Source organism: Rhynchophorus ferrugineus, unplaced genomic scaffold (assembly GCF_030347505.1).
Source record: "Rhynchophorus ferrugineus isolate W39M unplaced genomic scaffold, kcgeb_rfMv2 rfM1, whole genome shotgun sequence".
Classification (NCBI taxonomy): Eukaryota; Metazoa; Arthropoda; class Insecta; order Coleoptera; family Curculionidae; genus Rhynchophorus; species Rhynchophorus ferrugineus.
In genome coordinates, this window is record NW_027472580.1 from 79,441,671 (window position 1) to 79,460,208 (window position 18,538).

Here is an 18,538-nt window from a genome sequence, read left to right on the forward strand (position 1 = left end):
TGACTCGAATCCTCTTCAAGCAGCTCCTCTAATTCTTCATCTGTAAACTTGGTTGGCTTTCCCGGTCGTTCTTTGTCTCGTAAATCAAAATCACCACTTTTAAAACGCGCAAACCATTTTCGACACGTTTGCTCTGCTAGAGCATGCTCCCCATATACTTCCACTAATATACGGTGACTTTCAGCAGCACTTTTTTTCATATTAAACAAGTGCAGTAAAACCGCCCGCAAAAATATTTTATTCGGTACAAAATCCGACATATCTAAACTATATTATTGTTATTTACTCTTTAACGAAATAAATGATGTTCATAGAGAATATTCTATGATTATGCTGCAATAGACGCTTAATAACAGCTGTTTTGGGAAAATAGATTTTTAAAGGGAAAATGCTATTTTATCTATTCCATCTTTTATCACAAAATATGTAGACTTATTTCAATGTTTTGTGATCTTTTATAAAACGCTACGAATTAATTCCAATACCTAATATATGGCAACACCAAAAACTTGATGCGCCTTTGTTAGAATCGTTCGATTATGATATTTACAATCGAGATGTATCGATTACGCTTAAGGTGAAGTATGAAACAATGTTATAGGAGAGTAAACAAATGGTGCAACAAAAATACACAAAAAGAAAATAATACAAAATGAAATAGTATATAATATCAGAAAATATATATCTTTTTTGCATTTAAAACTGGTTGAGGATATAATTGAATTATATAGACCTATAGCTGTCGCTCTAAATATTTTAATTTTACTTTTGCACACTTTAAATTAAATATGTTAATATAAAACACATATATATTTTAGAAATATTAGCGAAGAAGATACCTTTGAATGTATATATATATATATATATATATATACTAACATATATAAACATACTAGTGTTGGAACAATCCACTGAAATCGACTATCGATGGTTTAGTAATTGACTACTTTTTACTATCGACTGTTTCAGTCGTTTACTTTTAGTTACTATTTTCGGTTCCACTAGTTCATTAGACTGATTTTAAACATTCTGCTCTTCCGTCCTAGCCGCGACCTTGAAAGTAATGCTCCGAATTTATGCTTATATAGATTTATATGTAATATATGTGGTTTTATGTTTTTTTTTGTAGTTTGCTTGTGAATAACTATATATTGTAAATTAATATAGCAGCGTTTTGGAACGCTAGTTTTCGAGGGCAAAAAAATTAAATTGTGTTACTTTTAACTGCCATAATAGGTAATACTTTGGACTGCTATAATAGGTAATACTTTTTTGATAAACTTTTGAAAAATGATTTGTAATAAATACATTTTCTGATAGAAAAACTCTACTTTAATATTCAATAATTTAGTTTGTTGGCTATTAAAAAGAGCACCACAGTTTTTATTTGTTAACGAATGGACTAGCTTAACAGAATGTGTTCAACTTTTAAAGCCCAAATAATGACCACCGAGTTATCTGGTGACAGATATCCCAACGATATCTTTAATTATATAGTTAATAAGAGGACTGGAACATTCCATCAAATCCAGGATTTTAACAAATGAATGGGGCAAAAATGGCAAAATTGCCTATTAGATGTCATCAATAAAAGACTGGCAATTTTAGAAATAAATAGGATATGCGGGAAATCCACATTTTTAGAGCCTAGATATAAAAAAGATTTGGTATTACAAGTAATGCTGAGGCGATACAAAAAGTTATCACAATCTGTCTTTCTTATGCTACTATTAGAATATAAAGATATTTAAAATTAACTGGTCCAAGCATTTATCTCCGTCCTTTCCTATCTCTCATTTTATACAGAAAAGAATTTGTACATCTTCGTCTGATATCACCAATGGAAAAAAAAACAGTCGAACCATGCATTTGACTGAAAATAGTAATTACTATTTTCAGTCCCTATTTTTTTGACTCTCGACTGCTTCGACTGTTTTGCGACTATCGACTGTTTCGACTGTTTTCAGTCGATAGTTCCCAACGCTAATATATACCAAATTGACATTTCATATCTGTATATATATTGCATATATATGTATATAGATCTCATATATATTACTACTTTTTCGTTGTTAATTTTTTATATTTTATTGATATTTTAAAAAATTCTTTGGAATTTCTAAAAAATTTTTGACAATGAGTCTATGACCAGCACCACTAAAAATATATATTTATTAGTTTAGCTACATACAATTGTATATTTAGATTAACTTAATTAATTGATAATTTCAATATTCATTTCAATAATATAATTTCAATTGATAAATCAATTTTTATGTGTATATACATACTTATGATTATTTAAAAGAATAATTTGAATTGTATTATTTATTGACATTAGGGTATTTGACGGTATATACCCTTTATACTAACTTATAGCTTTAATCAATTCTTTAATTTTTTCCTGCAGGTCATAGTTATATATTATTTTTTATATATGAAGTGATTAAAAAGAGAGAAAGATGATAACTTTTAAATTGAAAATGACACTTCGATTGACATTTGACGTAAGAACTTCCTTCTTTTCGTGAAGCACGTTGTAGTGTGCGTGTGAAAGATGAGGTTGGTTAATAAAATTTTAGTATAATGTTATATAAATATCATACTTTTATTATAAACGACTTGCTTATTATGTATTTGTTTCTGATTAATGTAGAAATTATCCAAATTTTGTTTAAGAAAGCTTTGTTGTTGCACAATGTTGTTGTCAACATCACCGTCCCTAGTACTCATTATACTGCGTGATCCTAATAGGTATATTTGTTTTTCAGTTCTTTAAAACTTCAAAAGAGGCTAGCAGCCTCTGTTATGCGATGTGGTAAGAAGAAGGTATGGTTAGATCCCAATGAAATCAGTGAAATCGCCAATACTAATTCAAGTATGTATAATACTGGTTGCTTTCGTTAGTAGTTTAACTAATAAATACGATTTATAGGGCAAAATATCCGCAAATTGATTAAAGATGGTCTTATTATCAAAAAACCAGTAGCTGTACATTCTAGAGCTCGTGTACGTAAAAACACTGAAGCTCGTAGAAAGGGTAGACACTGTGGTTTTGGTAAAAGGAAAGGTACAGCAAATGCCCGTATGCCTCAAAAAGTAAGTCTAATCATAAAATACGAAATTTTATGTAAAATTAAAATTTATTACCTCCCAACAGGAATTATGGACTCAAAGAATGCGTGTACTCAGGCGTCTCTTGAAGAAGTACAGAGAAGCAAAGAAAATTGACAGACATCTGTATCACTCCCTGTACATGAAAGCCAAGGGTAACGTTTTCAAAAATAAGAGAGTCTTAATGGAATACATTCACAAGAAGAAAGCTGAGAAAGCTCGTGCTAAGATGTTGGCCGACCAAGCTAATGCCAGAAGACAAAAGGTTAAGCAAGCACGTGAAAGAAGAGAAGAAAGGATCGCCACCAAGAAGCAGGAGGTCCTCCAGAATTACCAGAAGGAAGATGAGGCAGCAGCCGCAAAAAAATAAATTAACATAAGTGTATGTTTTAATAAATAAAAAATTTAATTATATGTATGTTATTTTTATATCCTCTGACATTTTTAATATATCCCCTTATATGAAGTTATAAATAATATATGAAGCTTGTCCAAATTATTTTGTCTTGGTAAGAATTAAACCATAGAAGGGCCATAGATTTCCTATATATAAAATGGAGACTAAATATGCACCACTAGAGGGCGTGACAAAATGTTTTATTTACAAAAATATATACGTATTAATAACAATATAAACATTATTTAGTATTTGAACACTAAATAAATTCTAAAAACTATCTAATCTGCTAATTGCTATGTTTAAATAACTTTTTTTATTAGGTCAATAACATTTTTCATTAGACCAATACTGCTATTTTAAATGAGGACTTGCAGACATTTAATATAACGTTTAAATCAAATTCCCTTCATTCAACATTTATTCTGTTCAACATGATGGGATTTGATTGACACTTGTTTGAATTATGTATTAAATTACTATTTTTGTTTGTATTTTAAGAAGAGAAAAGAATATGGTTAGTAGAAGCCCGTTCTTTTCTGTTTGGTTGACTTTCGAAACTTTTAGAAATATACTATAAATATCCTTACACAAAAAAGGTGTGTTATGTTTGTGATTTTTTATAATTGTGATGGTCCCACATTTATGATTAGTGGCAATTATGAACTGATGTTTCGATGATGATGACGCTATATTCGTTGATATAGACATTAGAGCTTCTACAATTCTTTATAATATAGTTCGCAGTACAGAGCCATGCATACATCTCAAGAAGATCCAGTTAGAGCAAGTACAGGAGTTCAAGTATTTCGGATGATTAATACAGGAGAAGAAAGTGGCCTCTCTCGAATTTTATAGACTAATTCGATTACATGTTCCGACGCATCAGACTATCTATCTCTCTTTAACTAGAATGATTAGGATAATTTTATAAACTGCAATTAACATATATTCGATGTCTTTTATGATGTGTATTAGCTGTTTATTCATTTGTATTTGGAATGCTGTATCTACTATGAAGTACAGCAATGCGTCATCTTGCAATGTCACATTGTATTTATTTTTCATGCGAATTTCTGGAATTTATGCGTTCTTTATCGTTTTTATATGTTTTTACCCTATCCTCAAATCTCTCAAAAGATAAATAGCATTGTAAAGTGTTTTATTCGTATTTGGTACAATAAGGTTTTTTTACACCCTTGTTCTTGTTCATCACATAGTGATCAAATATGACAAGTAAGAAAACTTCAGAAGAACCTGCGGTAGATTTACTTGCCCTGCTTTCCGATTTTTTCCATTGAAGAAAATCAAATCCTTTCGTCTAAAATCTAAAATCTACCTGGTTGTCGACTGTCACTTTTAATCTAAAATTGATTGTCAAAAAATTAAATAAATGTCAATGAATGTCATAAAATCAATGTCAAGCTTTTTATGTTCTAGTACCTATTGGTTCTTACGTGGTTCCTACAAATAAAATTATTCAAAAGACATACTACATTGTTGCCATACCATTTAACACCTGGTAGTTTATTATTTATATTAAAACGATGATCAGAATAACCTCGGTGTTTTTCTTTCATTCCTTGTCTTTATCTATTTATTTCTTTATAATAGATCCTCCAGGCTAATTGAAGGACGATGCTTTAAACTGATGCTTCGTAAATAAACTGTAGTGGAAACAGTTAAATCAAATTAATTTTATTTCCATTGCAAAATAAAAATTTTATAAATATTTAAAAATAATATAAAAAGTATAGCATATGGTGCCAAATATATATCGATAGATTTTGTTTTAAAATTCAATTATTTCTTTAAATTACGTTTAGTGCTTATAATGTTTTAGTGATAAAATGTTAATGTATCTTTAATATCTTTTTTATCTTTGCAAGGTTAATGTACAAAATAGTCAGAGTATAACTTTTTTATAGTACTTTAAGTAACAACTAATTAAAGAAAATACAGATAAAATGCTCAAGGATATAGGCACTTGTAGAAAGATGGGGGCCTTCAATGAGTGCGTATTTAGTTAAAAACAAAGGAAGTAAAACTTAATGAAGGTGGGACTACATACGTTTACATTACTCCTAAGAAATGCAAGGTCAGGTTGTTCAAAATTTTGTTATTTCTAAAATATAATAAAAATAATAATTTATTGTCCCATAATGATAAAATTATTAAGTATTAAAATTAGTAATACTAAACCCAAACTTTTAACTTCAATGGGTACTTCTTAATGATATTAATACAAAATCATAGTATTGGTCATAGTCATAGTATTAATCATAGTATTATAGTAATTGGTGAAGGAGAATTTGTTTGTTTTTGATAGAAAAACTAATTATTAGTTTCAACTTTTCTTGTGGCGACCGCCACGACCCTTTAGGCCACCACCAATTCACCATCAACAACTACAAAGGTTGGCAACGCCGGTGGATTGGTAACATGCAGTTCCAGGGTATAAAAGACCATCAGGACGACGTCTCGCTCTCTTTTTCTTATCGCCGTCCCCCTGTAACAGTACCACTTCCACAGCGCTACCGTACTTCCTTCACCTTAACCTAATATCCTGTCAATCCTCCCATCGACCACATGTATCAATCGTAAGTTAAAATAAACAACTTTGATTCAACCAGTGTTTTTAGTTCCCGTGCAAATTCCTTCCAAAAATAGTAGTGAGTGTTCTGATAGATAACCGCAGCGGCAGCCACACGTTTCGACCGACCGACCGACCCGACGAACATTCCTACATTCTATTATTGTGGGGTACCATCTCTACCAAGAATGCTATACTAATAGACAAAGATCCATACTACTATTGCAGAAATATTATAAAAATCTTTAATGAGATATAGAAAGCTATAAAAAATCATTGTACAGGCAATTACCTAAATATATTACAGACATCCGAATTATATGGAAAGGCATGCACTACATAGATCTATATTATTTTTTCCTAATATAGTGCTTTTACAGAAACCTGTAATATGTTTTTGAACATACTCCTTATAGATGCTAAAAAGTTAATTCCAAATATATAAAGTTGTGATCTTTATATTTGTGTTTCAAATAAAAGACACACGTTTATTAAATCCGTTGCGAAATTAATTTTCAATTTATAAAAGAGGATATTATACTTCCAGTCTTACGTGATAAAATTGGTGCATATATACACACAAGATTTTATTATGTAATTAACAATATACTCTACTAAATAATTAATGCATTTTTACAAACATTATGGACTGGCTAACACTTAATAATATGTTACCTTAAAACTGCCAACGTGACACAACTGCGTTTTACATTATTTATTTGTTTACTTATTACCTTTGATAAAATTTAACACAAAATTAACCTTAATGTGAATTATTAACAAGTAATTACCTCTGAGATATTTTATATTTAGGGCCCTTAAATATAAAATATAATAAAAGGTGTTACTTTTTAATCTTTCATAAAAAGCATCCATTAATAAAATTGCAGTTATGAATACAAAAAGTAACATATTAAAATTAAACTTAATACAATTAAATACATTAATAATCCGAATTTATAGATAATTTAAATTCTAAAAGGGAATATTTTGAAATAAATTGGTACAATATAACTTCATTGCAATTTAGAAGAAATATTACTTTACAAATTACTCTAAATACTTTTGAAGACGCCTCCTGATCTAATTGATAAATAGAAATCAAAACATGCAACAGCTCAATCTGTTTATAATATATTTACATTGCCAAGAACAAAAGGAACTATAAACTTGAGTGTTTGCAGTACCCATGGTTTTAACACCCTTTTACTATTTAGTGGGGTTGGATAATAATATGTAGTCAGTATATATATATATATATATATATATATATATATATATATATATATATATATATATATATATATATATATATATATATATATATATATATATATGTAGTGCCAATATAATAAATAATAAAAGTTATCAAATAAGAAAATGGTGTAGATGATAAAGGGCATATAGGATTATGTCTCATCTGATTATGGTCACTAGTCTTTAGGTTCTCTTCAATCCAAAATTATTCAAAGAAAACGTAAGAAAATGTTAAATAACTGGCAAAGAAATCAACCAAATGCCAATTGAATTGGTTCGTTGGTAGTACCGATATATATTAATAAATTGTTGAAACTCTGAACTAAAAGAATTTTTTGACAGTTCTTTTATAAAATAGATAAAAAAGCTTCTTGCATGATTGAACGACATAATGTTAAAAATATAAGTACAGTTATTGTAGATAATTAGTTATAGTGATATAACTCATGTGCAACGTAAGTAGATATACAAAATAGTGACACTTGTAGATTTAGATACATGAAAAAAGGCACGCGTTCACTGGCGCGGTATTAAACAAAATGTAGAAGAAAGAAAATTTAGCAAAAGTACACTAAGATAGTCTACATTAAATAAATTGAAGGCTACAAAATTCTCCGCAGCTAGTGTTGATGTTGCTGGTGTAGTGTAGTTTTTTTCTGAAAAATAATAAAAATAAAAGAAAATTATTAACAAACTATCTCAAATATTTACCTTTTAATTAAAGGCCTTCTCTAAGGGTTTCTTCTAAAAATATAATTCCACAAACTACCCTCTGATGAGTATTGACATCATCCAAACTAATATATAAGTTAAAGCTGCAATATGAAATAGCTCAATCTATTGGTTATATACTTACATTATCGAAAACCAAGGAAACTAAAAATTTCAGTGTTGTCAGTGCAAATGGATTTAGTAGATCTCCTTAATTACATCACAGACTTATACAATATAATAGAAGAACAGGAACAATTAACATTATATGGATATGGAAGATATATGGAAAACAGAATAATACTGGACAGTTGCAGAGGCTGTGATGAGTTGAAAAGTCATCACAGCCTCTGCAAGATTATAAAATAACTGTAAGTGAATGTACATTGAAAAGAAAATATTTTAAGTAAATGGTGAAATGTGAGCAATGAATATTGTTGAAGGTGTACAAATATGCTAACTGTTGAAACTCTGGAGTAAAGATTATATTGGTCAGTATTTGGGCAAAGTTGGTATATATAATACCCCAAATGTGTGCATTCCAACAAAAGAGGATCATTGAGGAGGTATTAACGAGAAAGTATAGGAAAGAAAATTAAGCATAGGCGCACTAAGTAAGTTTACATTAAATAAATTGGAGACACCTATGTTCTCGACCGCTAGTGCTGATGCAGTGTATATTCTATCTGAAATATAATAAAGGTAAATTAAATATATTAACAAATAACCTCAAATATTTACCTTTTAATTAAAGGTCCTCTAAGGGATTCTTCTAAAAATATTACTCCACAAACCACCCTCTGATGAGTTTTGACATGTTCCAAACTAATAAGTTAAAGTTGCAATATGAAATAGCACAATCTATTGGTTAAAAAACTTACATTGCCCAAAATATAAGAATCTAAAATTTACAGTGTCTTCAGATCATGTGGATTTAGTGGTTCTCCTTTTTTAAATGACAGACTTATACAATATAATCGAAGGAGAACAGGAGCAATTAACTTTATATGGATGTATGGAAGATATATGGAAAGCAGAATAACACTGGACTGTTGCTGAGGCTGTGATGAGTTGAAAAGTTATTATATGATGTTAAAAGCAGGAGGATGTGATAGTTGACTATAGTCCATAGATGTTTTGGTACCCAAAATTATAAAATAACTGTAAGTGAATGTAAATTGAAAAGAAAAAAATTTAAGTCAATGGTGAAATGTCAGCATTGAATATTGTTGAAGATGAACATATAGAATAATTAACTGTTAAAACTATGGAGTGGATGATTATATTGGACAGTAGTTGAGCAAAGTTTGTTTACATAACACTCCAAATCTGTGAATTGCAACAAGGGCAGATATTCATTGAGGAGGTATTAATGAGAAACTAAACGAAAGAAAAAAAAAGGTGTAGACTATAAAAAGCCATTGGTGGTTCAAAAGTTCCTCATTATGCTAAATTTCACCTTCTTTCTGGAAAAATAAATAAATAAATAAAAATTACTATCAAACTAACTAAAATATGTACCTTTAAAAAATTCCAGACTAGAACAAAAGGGACTCCCAACATCACCAAGGGAATGATTCTTCATAATAAAGATATATTGTCTACCAGTATCTAAATAACATAAAAATGTAAAAGAAATTTAGTCTAATCTAGTTAAATTAAATTACTGATAAACGATTTATCTTACCTAGCTGCAAGATAATTAAAGATCTCTTACGTGTGAATAAGTTCATCTCTTGTCTATTTACCGTTTTATAAATATTGATTTAATAACTATTCATGTGGTTTATCTAGTCCTAAAAATCATCTCAAAATTTTGCATAATATATCATAAACAAAACATAGCAATTATTGAATATGCTATCTTACCTGTGTTTTTATTCTGCTATAGTCACTCACTCTATTCACATTTAGTCACATTAATTAATAAGATATACGTAGGTGTCGCGTTCAAATCCAATTAACATACCGCTCACTTACCTGAAACAAGAAAACTATATTATAAGAAATAATTAAAGCACTGTGATATAAATTAACATCATAAAGTTGATACTATCCAACATGATCAAGTAATTTTAAATTCAAGAGATGAAATCAAGAAACCCAGATAATATTTAATCTGATAAATTACATCTTATGGATAATATTTTAGTTATGTTAAAACGAAAAAAGTACCTGGAGACATCTGGAAGTTGGCTATAATCCTGCTGCGGTCCCCAACAAGTTCTTTCCGCGCCAGTAATACCATTTGCAGACCTTTTTGAATACGATTCCAAGAAACAAATATCCCATGGAAGGCGTCCTAAAATGTCAGCAATGAGACAATTTATGCTGGTCAGATAGCAGATGATAATCATCGCTGTCTGTTCATCGTAAATTGCTAGAGTACTGGTCTGGAATCGCGACGCGACGCGTCTCGGTTTGTAGCTCCATCTGTAACAAATCAGAGATGTATTAACGATGGTTACAAAACCATACAAAAAGAGAAATTTACCTGATATCCCATATCCTTTAATATTTGCTTCAGTCCTAACCCAATGTAAACGTAACGTGCACTTCGAGTGCTCAACATATTTTTGGGAATTCGGACGATCCCTACAAAAATAATTAATGACACGATATGGGGCTCGACGGGACCCTTATTCTCTCGTGGGTTGGACCACACTTCACCTACACTGCAAACACCCGCGCTGCGCACGCGAAATGTCCTAGAGGAAAAACAACATTAAAAATGGATGTATTAGAAATATGAGAAGAAAATACTCACCTCACTTTTCTGAAGCAGATGCTGGGATATGCTGGCTCCGATTAAGAAGCTTCAACGCTAGTGCAGACCGAAACAACGAACTGTCTGAAGCCAATTTGACGATGAAAACAGATTTTCACCGAAAAACTAACAACATACCGTTCATTGTCTGGACTGAACCGGCGCTGAAACTGTTTTTAATTTGAGTTGGCGCAAAAAAAATATGTGATCGGTCAAAAAGAGAATAAACAAAAATAATTGAAGATTTTATCGCGCCGACGATCGTGACGCTGGGCATGTTAATGCACAATCCGGATGGTCACCACGGGCCTCCCGGCATCCTGGGCAAAAATCTTCAACGAATTGTTCGCGTGACTAGTCCTGATGAACGCCGAGTCCCACATTATCACCGGAAAAGGAAGAACGAAGATCTATCGAACCACCACCAATGACAACCCATACTAGCCCACTCATCATCTATCGGTCGAACTTCCGGGTCCCCAGCTGTAGGAGACCCGCAAGGCGATCGACTAGAAGTTGCCGAAGCAACGGGCGATATCATACAACGTATCAAAGTCTGCAATGGCCTGCTACCAAGGGAATGATAATGTGCACCAAGACTAGGACGATCCAGGCTCGTCAGCTGCATTAGCGCACCCAGATCACGCGCGCATAACGCGACGTTGTTGCTTTGATTTTCCCGTACCTGAAAATAGAAACAAAACATCACAATTTGATAGAAATACGTACGAAATCCGGAAAATTATTCTGATATATGTCAATTTTGCGTTTACTCAATGACTAATATCTTAATACAGCGCAATTATATTAATAGATATGAAATATTAACTTACACGTTGTGGAACACAGCAGGGCACAATAGAATAAAAAAAGAACGAATTCAATTAAAGAGCATTAGGTTAAAGTGAATTTTTAAGAAAAAAATATGTATAAAAATTGTTGCACGGAGCGACGGCGTTGACCCACACCGAAGGGCACCGCTCATACAACTACGAAGGAACAGAAATCAAGTACGACCCTAATTCGACATCGATGTGCGCCGTTGTCAACGATCCTGGAAAGATGCTCATTAACAACTTCAATATAACTAAATAAACTTTGGCTTTAAGATTTCAGATATATTTTAACACGCGAGCATTAATCAAATATCTAGCCGAATAATCGTGTTCAATCTTCTCTAATATAAATTTAAATTTAATTTATTTGAAACAAATTCATTATACATAATGACAAATATAAAACGTATACCGGCAACATAGTGCGCAAATCGCCGGATTTGAAAAAATCATGGCACTCTGGTTTTTCTTATAAGCAACAAATATGCGTTTTTTATAGTGCCCTTCAAGAAACTATAACATTTTGAACAAAGTTTGAATTTTTAATCAGGGGCGTGCAAATAATTTTATTTGCCAAATAAAAAAATGAGTATATAATAAATTATTTTAAACGAAATTATTCATTTTATACTTTGAATTTTTGGAAAGTGTTTTATATTTTTTCTCAGTTGTCGTTCGACCTTCGTAGAGTAAAGACGTGTTTGGAGCGACGGTCAGTGTAATAAATTTGAAAGTGTACTACCTGTGCCACAAATGCGATTTTAAAAAATAAGTAAAAACCGTGACGACAATAACAGTGTTAAAACTGCGCGTTAAATGTTTAGTGAAAATGTGTTTAAAACGATGGTCACTGCAATAAAGTAACAAAGGTAAAATTTTGGGGGCTGTTAAGGGTCGGAGGTGCATCATCTGTACCACAAATGCGGCGTTATAACGGTTCTGAAACAAATACCGGTACTGAAATTTTTGTAAAAACGTGAATTAAACTATTCATTAAATAAAAATGATTAATAGAGAGAACCAGAGACTAAATGAGATGGAAACACAATCCTCAACGTCAGGTGAAGCTTATCTGGCACAACAGAATCAAATCTTTTGTCAAGAAAACCATAAGAGAACGCAAAATGAGCAAGCTCTCTATAATGCGTATATTAACGAAAAAACAGCCCGACGGAATCTGGAAATTGCACTAACAAATATGCAAAAACAATTAGATGCACTACAACTCCTAATAAAAAACCAAAACACATACAATCCAACTAGCATTCCCGTAGTGAACCAGTGCACTGAAAACAAATTGCCTGTAAACTATGAAACAGACGAGGAAGAATTGCAAAAAGAAGTAGGCTGGATAACAGTTAAAAGAAATAAGAAACGAAAAGCAAACTACACACCTGAAGCTTCACCACAACAACCAAAAACCATTAAAGCACAAGAATTGAATAAAGAAATAAAAGTGCCGAGACCACCTCCAATTATAGTAAGTAATGTCACAGACTTTGACTTGCTATATGAAACAATGAAAACAAATAATATACTATTTAGAGCAACAACATTAAACAATGGACAAATCAAATTAAACGCCGAATGTCGTAAAACTTTTACGAAAATTGCTGAGTGCTTGGAATTCCTAAAATTACAATGGCACTCGTATGAAGATAAGCAAACCAGAGACATTAAAGTAATGGCAAGAGGGCTTCCACCGACAGCTAAAACTACTAAAATAGTGGAAGAGTTAATAAAAAATGGACTTAAATGTACTGACGTCACAAATATCCTGAAAAAAGAACGAAATAAAAATAACAATGGAGAAATAGTTGTCCAGAAGAAGCCTTTACCACTGTTTATGTTATCATTCCAACATAACACGGACATAAAAGCAATTTATGAAATTAAACAAATTCTAGGAGTCGAAGTAAAAATAGAACCTCTTAGAAAGGCAAATCTTGTGCCACAGTGCAAGAGATGCCAATTACATGGACACACACAAAAATTCTGTAAAAGGGAACCAAGGTGTGTAAAATGCTCAGGAAAACACATCACGGGAGAATGCAAAAAACCCAAAGGAACAAAAGCGAAATGTGCGAATTGCAATGAAGCGCATCCAGCAAGCTACAGAGGATGCGTAGTTGCGAAAACATTCCAAGAGAGAAGAAATAAAATCAGTCAGGCTAAAGAGCAAAAAACAGTGACTCAAAATAAACAACCAAAAATGTACAACGAAATCAACGATGAAATGACCTATGCTCAAAGCATAAACCAAACCGCTCAAAAAGAAACAAAAAAAGAAGACGTTACAACCAACGAACTGCTATTGAAACTTATAGCAAAGCTGGACAACCAGGAAAAGATTATTGAATCGTTTTCTGAAAGATTACTTAAACTCGAAAACAATAGGGCGGTGGCCTCAAGAACTAAAAATGGCAAGTAAAGACATCCGCATCGCAATTTGGAATGCTAATGGGATTCAGAAACATCACGCTGACCTACAAGTATTCCTAGAATTGCAAAAAATAGATATTTGCTTAATATCTGAAACCCATTTGACAAAGGAATCCTTTATTAAATTTAGAGGATATTACTTTTACCACACCATTCATCCAGCTAACACAGCAAGAGGAGGAAGTGCAATAATAATAAAAAATAATATATGCCATCATCAAGAACCCGGACTCAGTTTAGCAGAAAATCAGGTAACGGCAGTAACTGTTATATCTAGCAAATACAGGGTTACATTAGCTTCCATATATAGCCCTCCAAGATACAACCAAAAAAAAGAAAATTACTTGAATGTTCTAAACAACCTAGGAGAAAAATTTATAATCGGTGGTGATTTCAATGCTAAAAATACAAGATGGGGATCTAGAATGACGACAACTAAAGGTAATGAATTACATAAAGCAGCTGCTGAGCTAGGGTGCAGTTACATGTCGACAGGAAAACCAACTTATTGGCCTACCGATCCAGAGAAAACTCCAGACCTGTTAGACTTCTTTATAGCTAGAAACATAACCACTAACTACATGGAAGTTGAAGAAAATTTTGACTTAAGTTCAGATCACACACCTGTGATTTTGACGCTGAGTGAAAACATTATAAGAAAACAACAAAATCCAACATTAACCAACAAGAGGACAGACTGGGAAGGATTTGTTGAAGAAATAAACAATCGAATTCAACTAAATGTTCCCCTTAAGACAGAAGACCAATTAAATTATGAAACCGAAAAATTCGTTGCAGACATCCAACAGGCTGCTTGGAATAACACTCCAGAAATTAAAACTTCAACCAAAGGAATAAATTACCCGAAAGAAATCAAGGAAATGGTAGCTGAAAAACGAAAACTACGGAAAAAATGGCAGCAAAATAGAACACCTGAAAATAAGAATATCTTAAACAACATAACACAAAGGTTGAAGAGGGAAATTTTGGAAATTAAAAACAATTCCATAAATAACTATCTACGAAATTTAACAGATGACAAGAACACAGACTACTCGCTCTGGAAAGCCACTAAATACCTAAAACGATCCTGTCTACATAGTCCTCCGATAAGAAACATGCATGGAAGTTGGGCACGCAGCAACCTGGAGAAAGCAGAAGCATTCGCTGACCATTTAGAGAAAACTTTCAAACCAAACGAAAGTGAAATTGAACATACTTTACCGGACATAGACGGCGAAAATTCGACAATTCAATTAACAACTCCGAAAGAAGTCACCAACGTTATTAAAACTAACATCAAGCCAAATAAATCACCAGGCTATGATTTAATAACAGGGCAATTGCTGCACAATCTGCCAAGAAAGGGTATTATAAAGCTCACTAACTTAATCAATGCAGCATTTCGACTGAAATATGTCCCAGACGTTTGGAAAATGGCTGAAATAATAATGGTTCCAAAACCTGGAAAATCACCAAATGATATAAAAGCTTATCGACCTATCTCACTGTTACCGATGATAGCTAAGGTATTTGAAAAGCTCCTCTTGAAAAGATTAAAACCAATTATAGAGAGAAAAAACCTAATACCAACACACCAGTTTGGGTTTATTACCAAACATTCAACGATTGATCAAGTGCATAGAATAACAGATGTTATTGAAAAAGCCTATGAAGATAATAAAGTATGCTCAGCTGTATTCTTAGATGTAGCACAAGCTTTCGACAAGGTATGGCACAAAGGCCTCGTCCATAAGCTACAGAAAATATTACCGAAGCAACACACCGAACTATTAAAATCTTACATCACAGCCAGAATGTTTAGAGTGAAACAAGAGGAAGCTTACTCTACAATAAAAGAAGCTAAAGCAGGTGTACCACAAGGAAGTGTACTGGGGCCAATTCTGTACCTACTTTATACATGTGATATACCACAAATCGAAAACATTACAATGGCTACATTTGCTGATGATACTGCTATTCTTGCTGTCGGAAACAATAGCGAAGAAGCAACCCGAAACCTACAACAGGCTACTGACGCTATAAATAAATGGACCCAAATCTGGAAAATACAAATTAACCAAAACAAATCTGTGCATGTTCAATTCACCTATAAACAGGCCGCGCTTACACCATTGACCATAAACCACACTGTCATACCATACAGCAATAATGCTAAGTATCTCGGAATGACACTTGATGCAAAACTACGGTGGAAGGAACATGTCAAAAAGAAAAGAAAAGAACTTGAGTTAAAATATAGAAAAATGTATTGGCTAATTGGAAGAAAATCTCAATTAACTATACATAATAAATTACTTCTATATAAACAAATATTAAAACCTATATGGACATACGGAATACAATTATGGGGATGTTCCGCAAAAAGCAACATAAATCTAATACAAGTTTTCCAGAACAAAGTCCTAAGAAGCATCGTAGGTGCACCCAGATATTACCGGACCATTTATTTACATCGAGATCTTCAGATACCGACTGTCAATCAAGAAATTAAAAGAATTGCAAAGAGACATGAGGAGAGACTTCACTCTCATGTTAATTTCGAAGTATTACAACTCTTGGACAACACCAAAACCGGACGCAGACTCAAAAGGACCAAACCATTTGAACTTGTGTAGTGTGTTGTAGTGTAGTGCAGTGAGGTGCATTAGAAAAAACTCAAAGTGTTAAAACAATTATTATTATGTTAGAGACTATGTAGGACTGATGAGTCCTATTAGATATATACCTAGATTTAAGCTATTATAAGGACAAATTGTAGGTTAGTCGGCAACGACTAGTAACAATGTATATAATTATAAAAAAAAAAAAAAAAAAAAAAAAAAAATATTTTTTCTGTTATTTAAGTACACCCTGACTATTTCTAGAAATTCTATTATTATAGTTTTATTATTAAATATATTAAACCTTAAATCTAGAAAATTGTTTAAAAAAAATGAAGTAAATATTTATTATATTTAAAATTCGTTAATGTACAATTTCTAATTTATATATTATATAATGAAAATCTTAAAAATTTTGCATCACAATAATTAATAACATTAATTCTTCATATAATACAAAACCTATTTCGTGAAATATAATAATATTTTCTAGACAATATAACACTAATATTAATATTTAATATTAATGTTATATATGTATATGTATATTTTATGTCTATAATTATAATTATATGTATATACATCTTCATATGAGCAAGGTCAAAAAGGTCAATTAATATCAATAACAATAACTTTCAAAGTAATTTTATATTATCTGATCAAACCAGCTAAATAACAATTTATTATTATGGCAAATATTCTAACTACTAAAACATCATTAATGACGTTTACTATCTTGAACGATTTTGGTTTATATTGAATTTATTACCATTACCTTTAGCATTTTATTTTAATAAGTAAATTTTGAAGTGTCTTATATATTTTGCTTATACTTTTATCACATTCATAGCCTGTCTTAGTCAATTATTTTTAAAATATGTAGTACATCAATAAATATACTAAATACAGATTAAACAACAGAAACAATTGTTAAGCAAATAAAACACTTGACAAATTTATGTGTTTAAAGCTTTCATGACGCTTATCTTTAGGCTAGTAAACGAATCACTTAGATTTGCAAGAATCCAAATTTTATCACATCAAAAAACTGAGAAATAAATGTTTATATGTTTATTTCTTTATAATACATTCTCCAGGCTAACTAATGGATGACGCTTTAAACTGTAGGAACAATCTGTTGAGCAACTGTAGTGGAAACAGTTAAATTCAAATACTTTTATTTCTATTGCAAAATAAAAATGTTACTAATATTTAAAAATAATATAAAAAGTATAGCATATGATGCCAAATTTATATAGATAGATTTTCTTAAAAATTCAATTATTTCTTTCAATTACTTTTAATGCTAATAATTTTTTAAAGATAAAATTTTAATGCATCTTTAATATTTTTTTTATCTTTGTAAAGTTAATGTACATAATAATCAGAGTACAACTTTATTTATAGAACTTTTTGCAAGTAATAAGTAAATAAAGAAAATACAGACAAAATGCTCAAGGATATAGATACATGTAGAAAGATGGGGGCCTTCATTCAGGGGGTATTTAGTAAAAAATAAACGAAGTGAAACTTAATGAAGGTGGCACTAGATACGTTTACATTACTCTAAAGAAATGCAAGATCAGGTTGTTTCAAATTTTGTTACTTCTAAATTATAATAAAAATAATAAGTTATTGTCTCATAATGACTAAAGTATTACAATTAGTAATATTAAACCCAAACTTTTAACTTCAATGGGTACTTCTTACTGATATTAATACAAAATCAAAGTAAATCTAATTTTAGTTTCAACTTTCCTATGGTTGTGTGGTACCATCTCTACCAAGAATGCTATA

The 18,538-nt window shown here is 31.3% G+C and overlaps 1 protein-coding gene and 3 long non-coding RNA genes across 4 annotated transcripts; 1 reads left to right on the forward strand and 3 right to left on the reverse strand.

Moving 5' to 3' along the window:
• Positions 1-2,433: 2,433 nt before the first annotated feature.
• Positions 2,434-3,528, forward strand: LOC143190541 (large ribosomal subunit protein eL19). The gene is made up of 4 exons (XM_076394892.1): positions 2,434-2,562; positions 2,772-2,878; positions 2,936-3,099; positions 3,161-3,528. Exons 1-4 carry the CDS (start codon positions 2,558-2,560, stop codon positions 3,482-3,484), a joined length of 600 nt encoding a protein of 199 aa, XP_076251007.1. The 5' UTR covers positions 2,434-2,557; the 3' UTR covers positions 3,485-3,528.
• A 4,351-nt stretch (positions 3,529-7,879) lies between these two features.
• On the reverse strand, positions 7,880-8,358 carry LOC143200168 (uncharacterized). Its single transcript, XR_013006647.1, has 3 exons — positions 8,218-8,358; positions 8,073-8,158; positions 7,880-8,017 (listed from the first exon to the last, which is right to left on the reverse strand). It is a non-coding gene; the product is annotated as an uncharacterized LOC143200168 (long non-coding RNA).
• A 266-nt stretch (positions 8,359-8,624) lies between these two features.
• LOC143200172 (uncharacterized) lies at positions 8,625-9,094 on the reverse strand. Its single transcript, XR_013006651.1, has 3 exons — positions 8,954-9,094; positions 8,814-8,897; positions 8,625-8,758 (listed from the first exon to the last, which is right to left on the reverse strand). It is a non-coding gene; the product is annotated as an uncharacterized LOC143200172 (long non-coding RNA).
• Positions 9,095-9,931: 837 nt separating this feature from the next.
• Positions 9,932-10,704, reverse strand: LOC143200135 (uncharacterized). The gene is made up of 3 exons (XR_013006637.1): positions 10,567-10,704; positions 10,248-10,505; positions 9,932-10,052 (listed from the first exon to the last, which is right to left on the reverse strand). It is a non-coding gene; the product is annotated as an uncharacterized LOC143200135 (long non-coding RNA).
• Between the last annotated feature and the right edge of the window lie 7,834 nt (positions 10,705-18,538).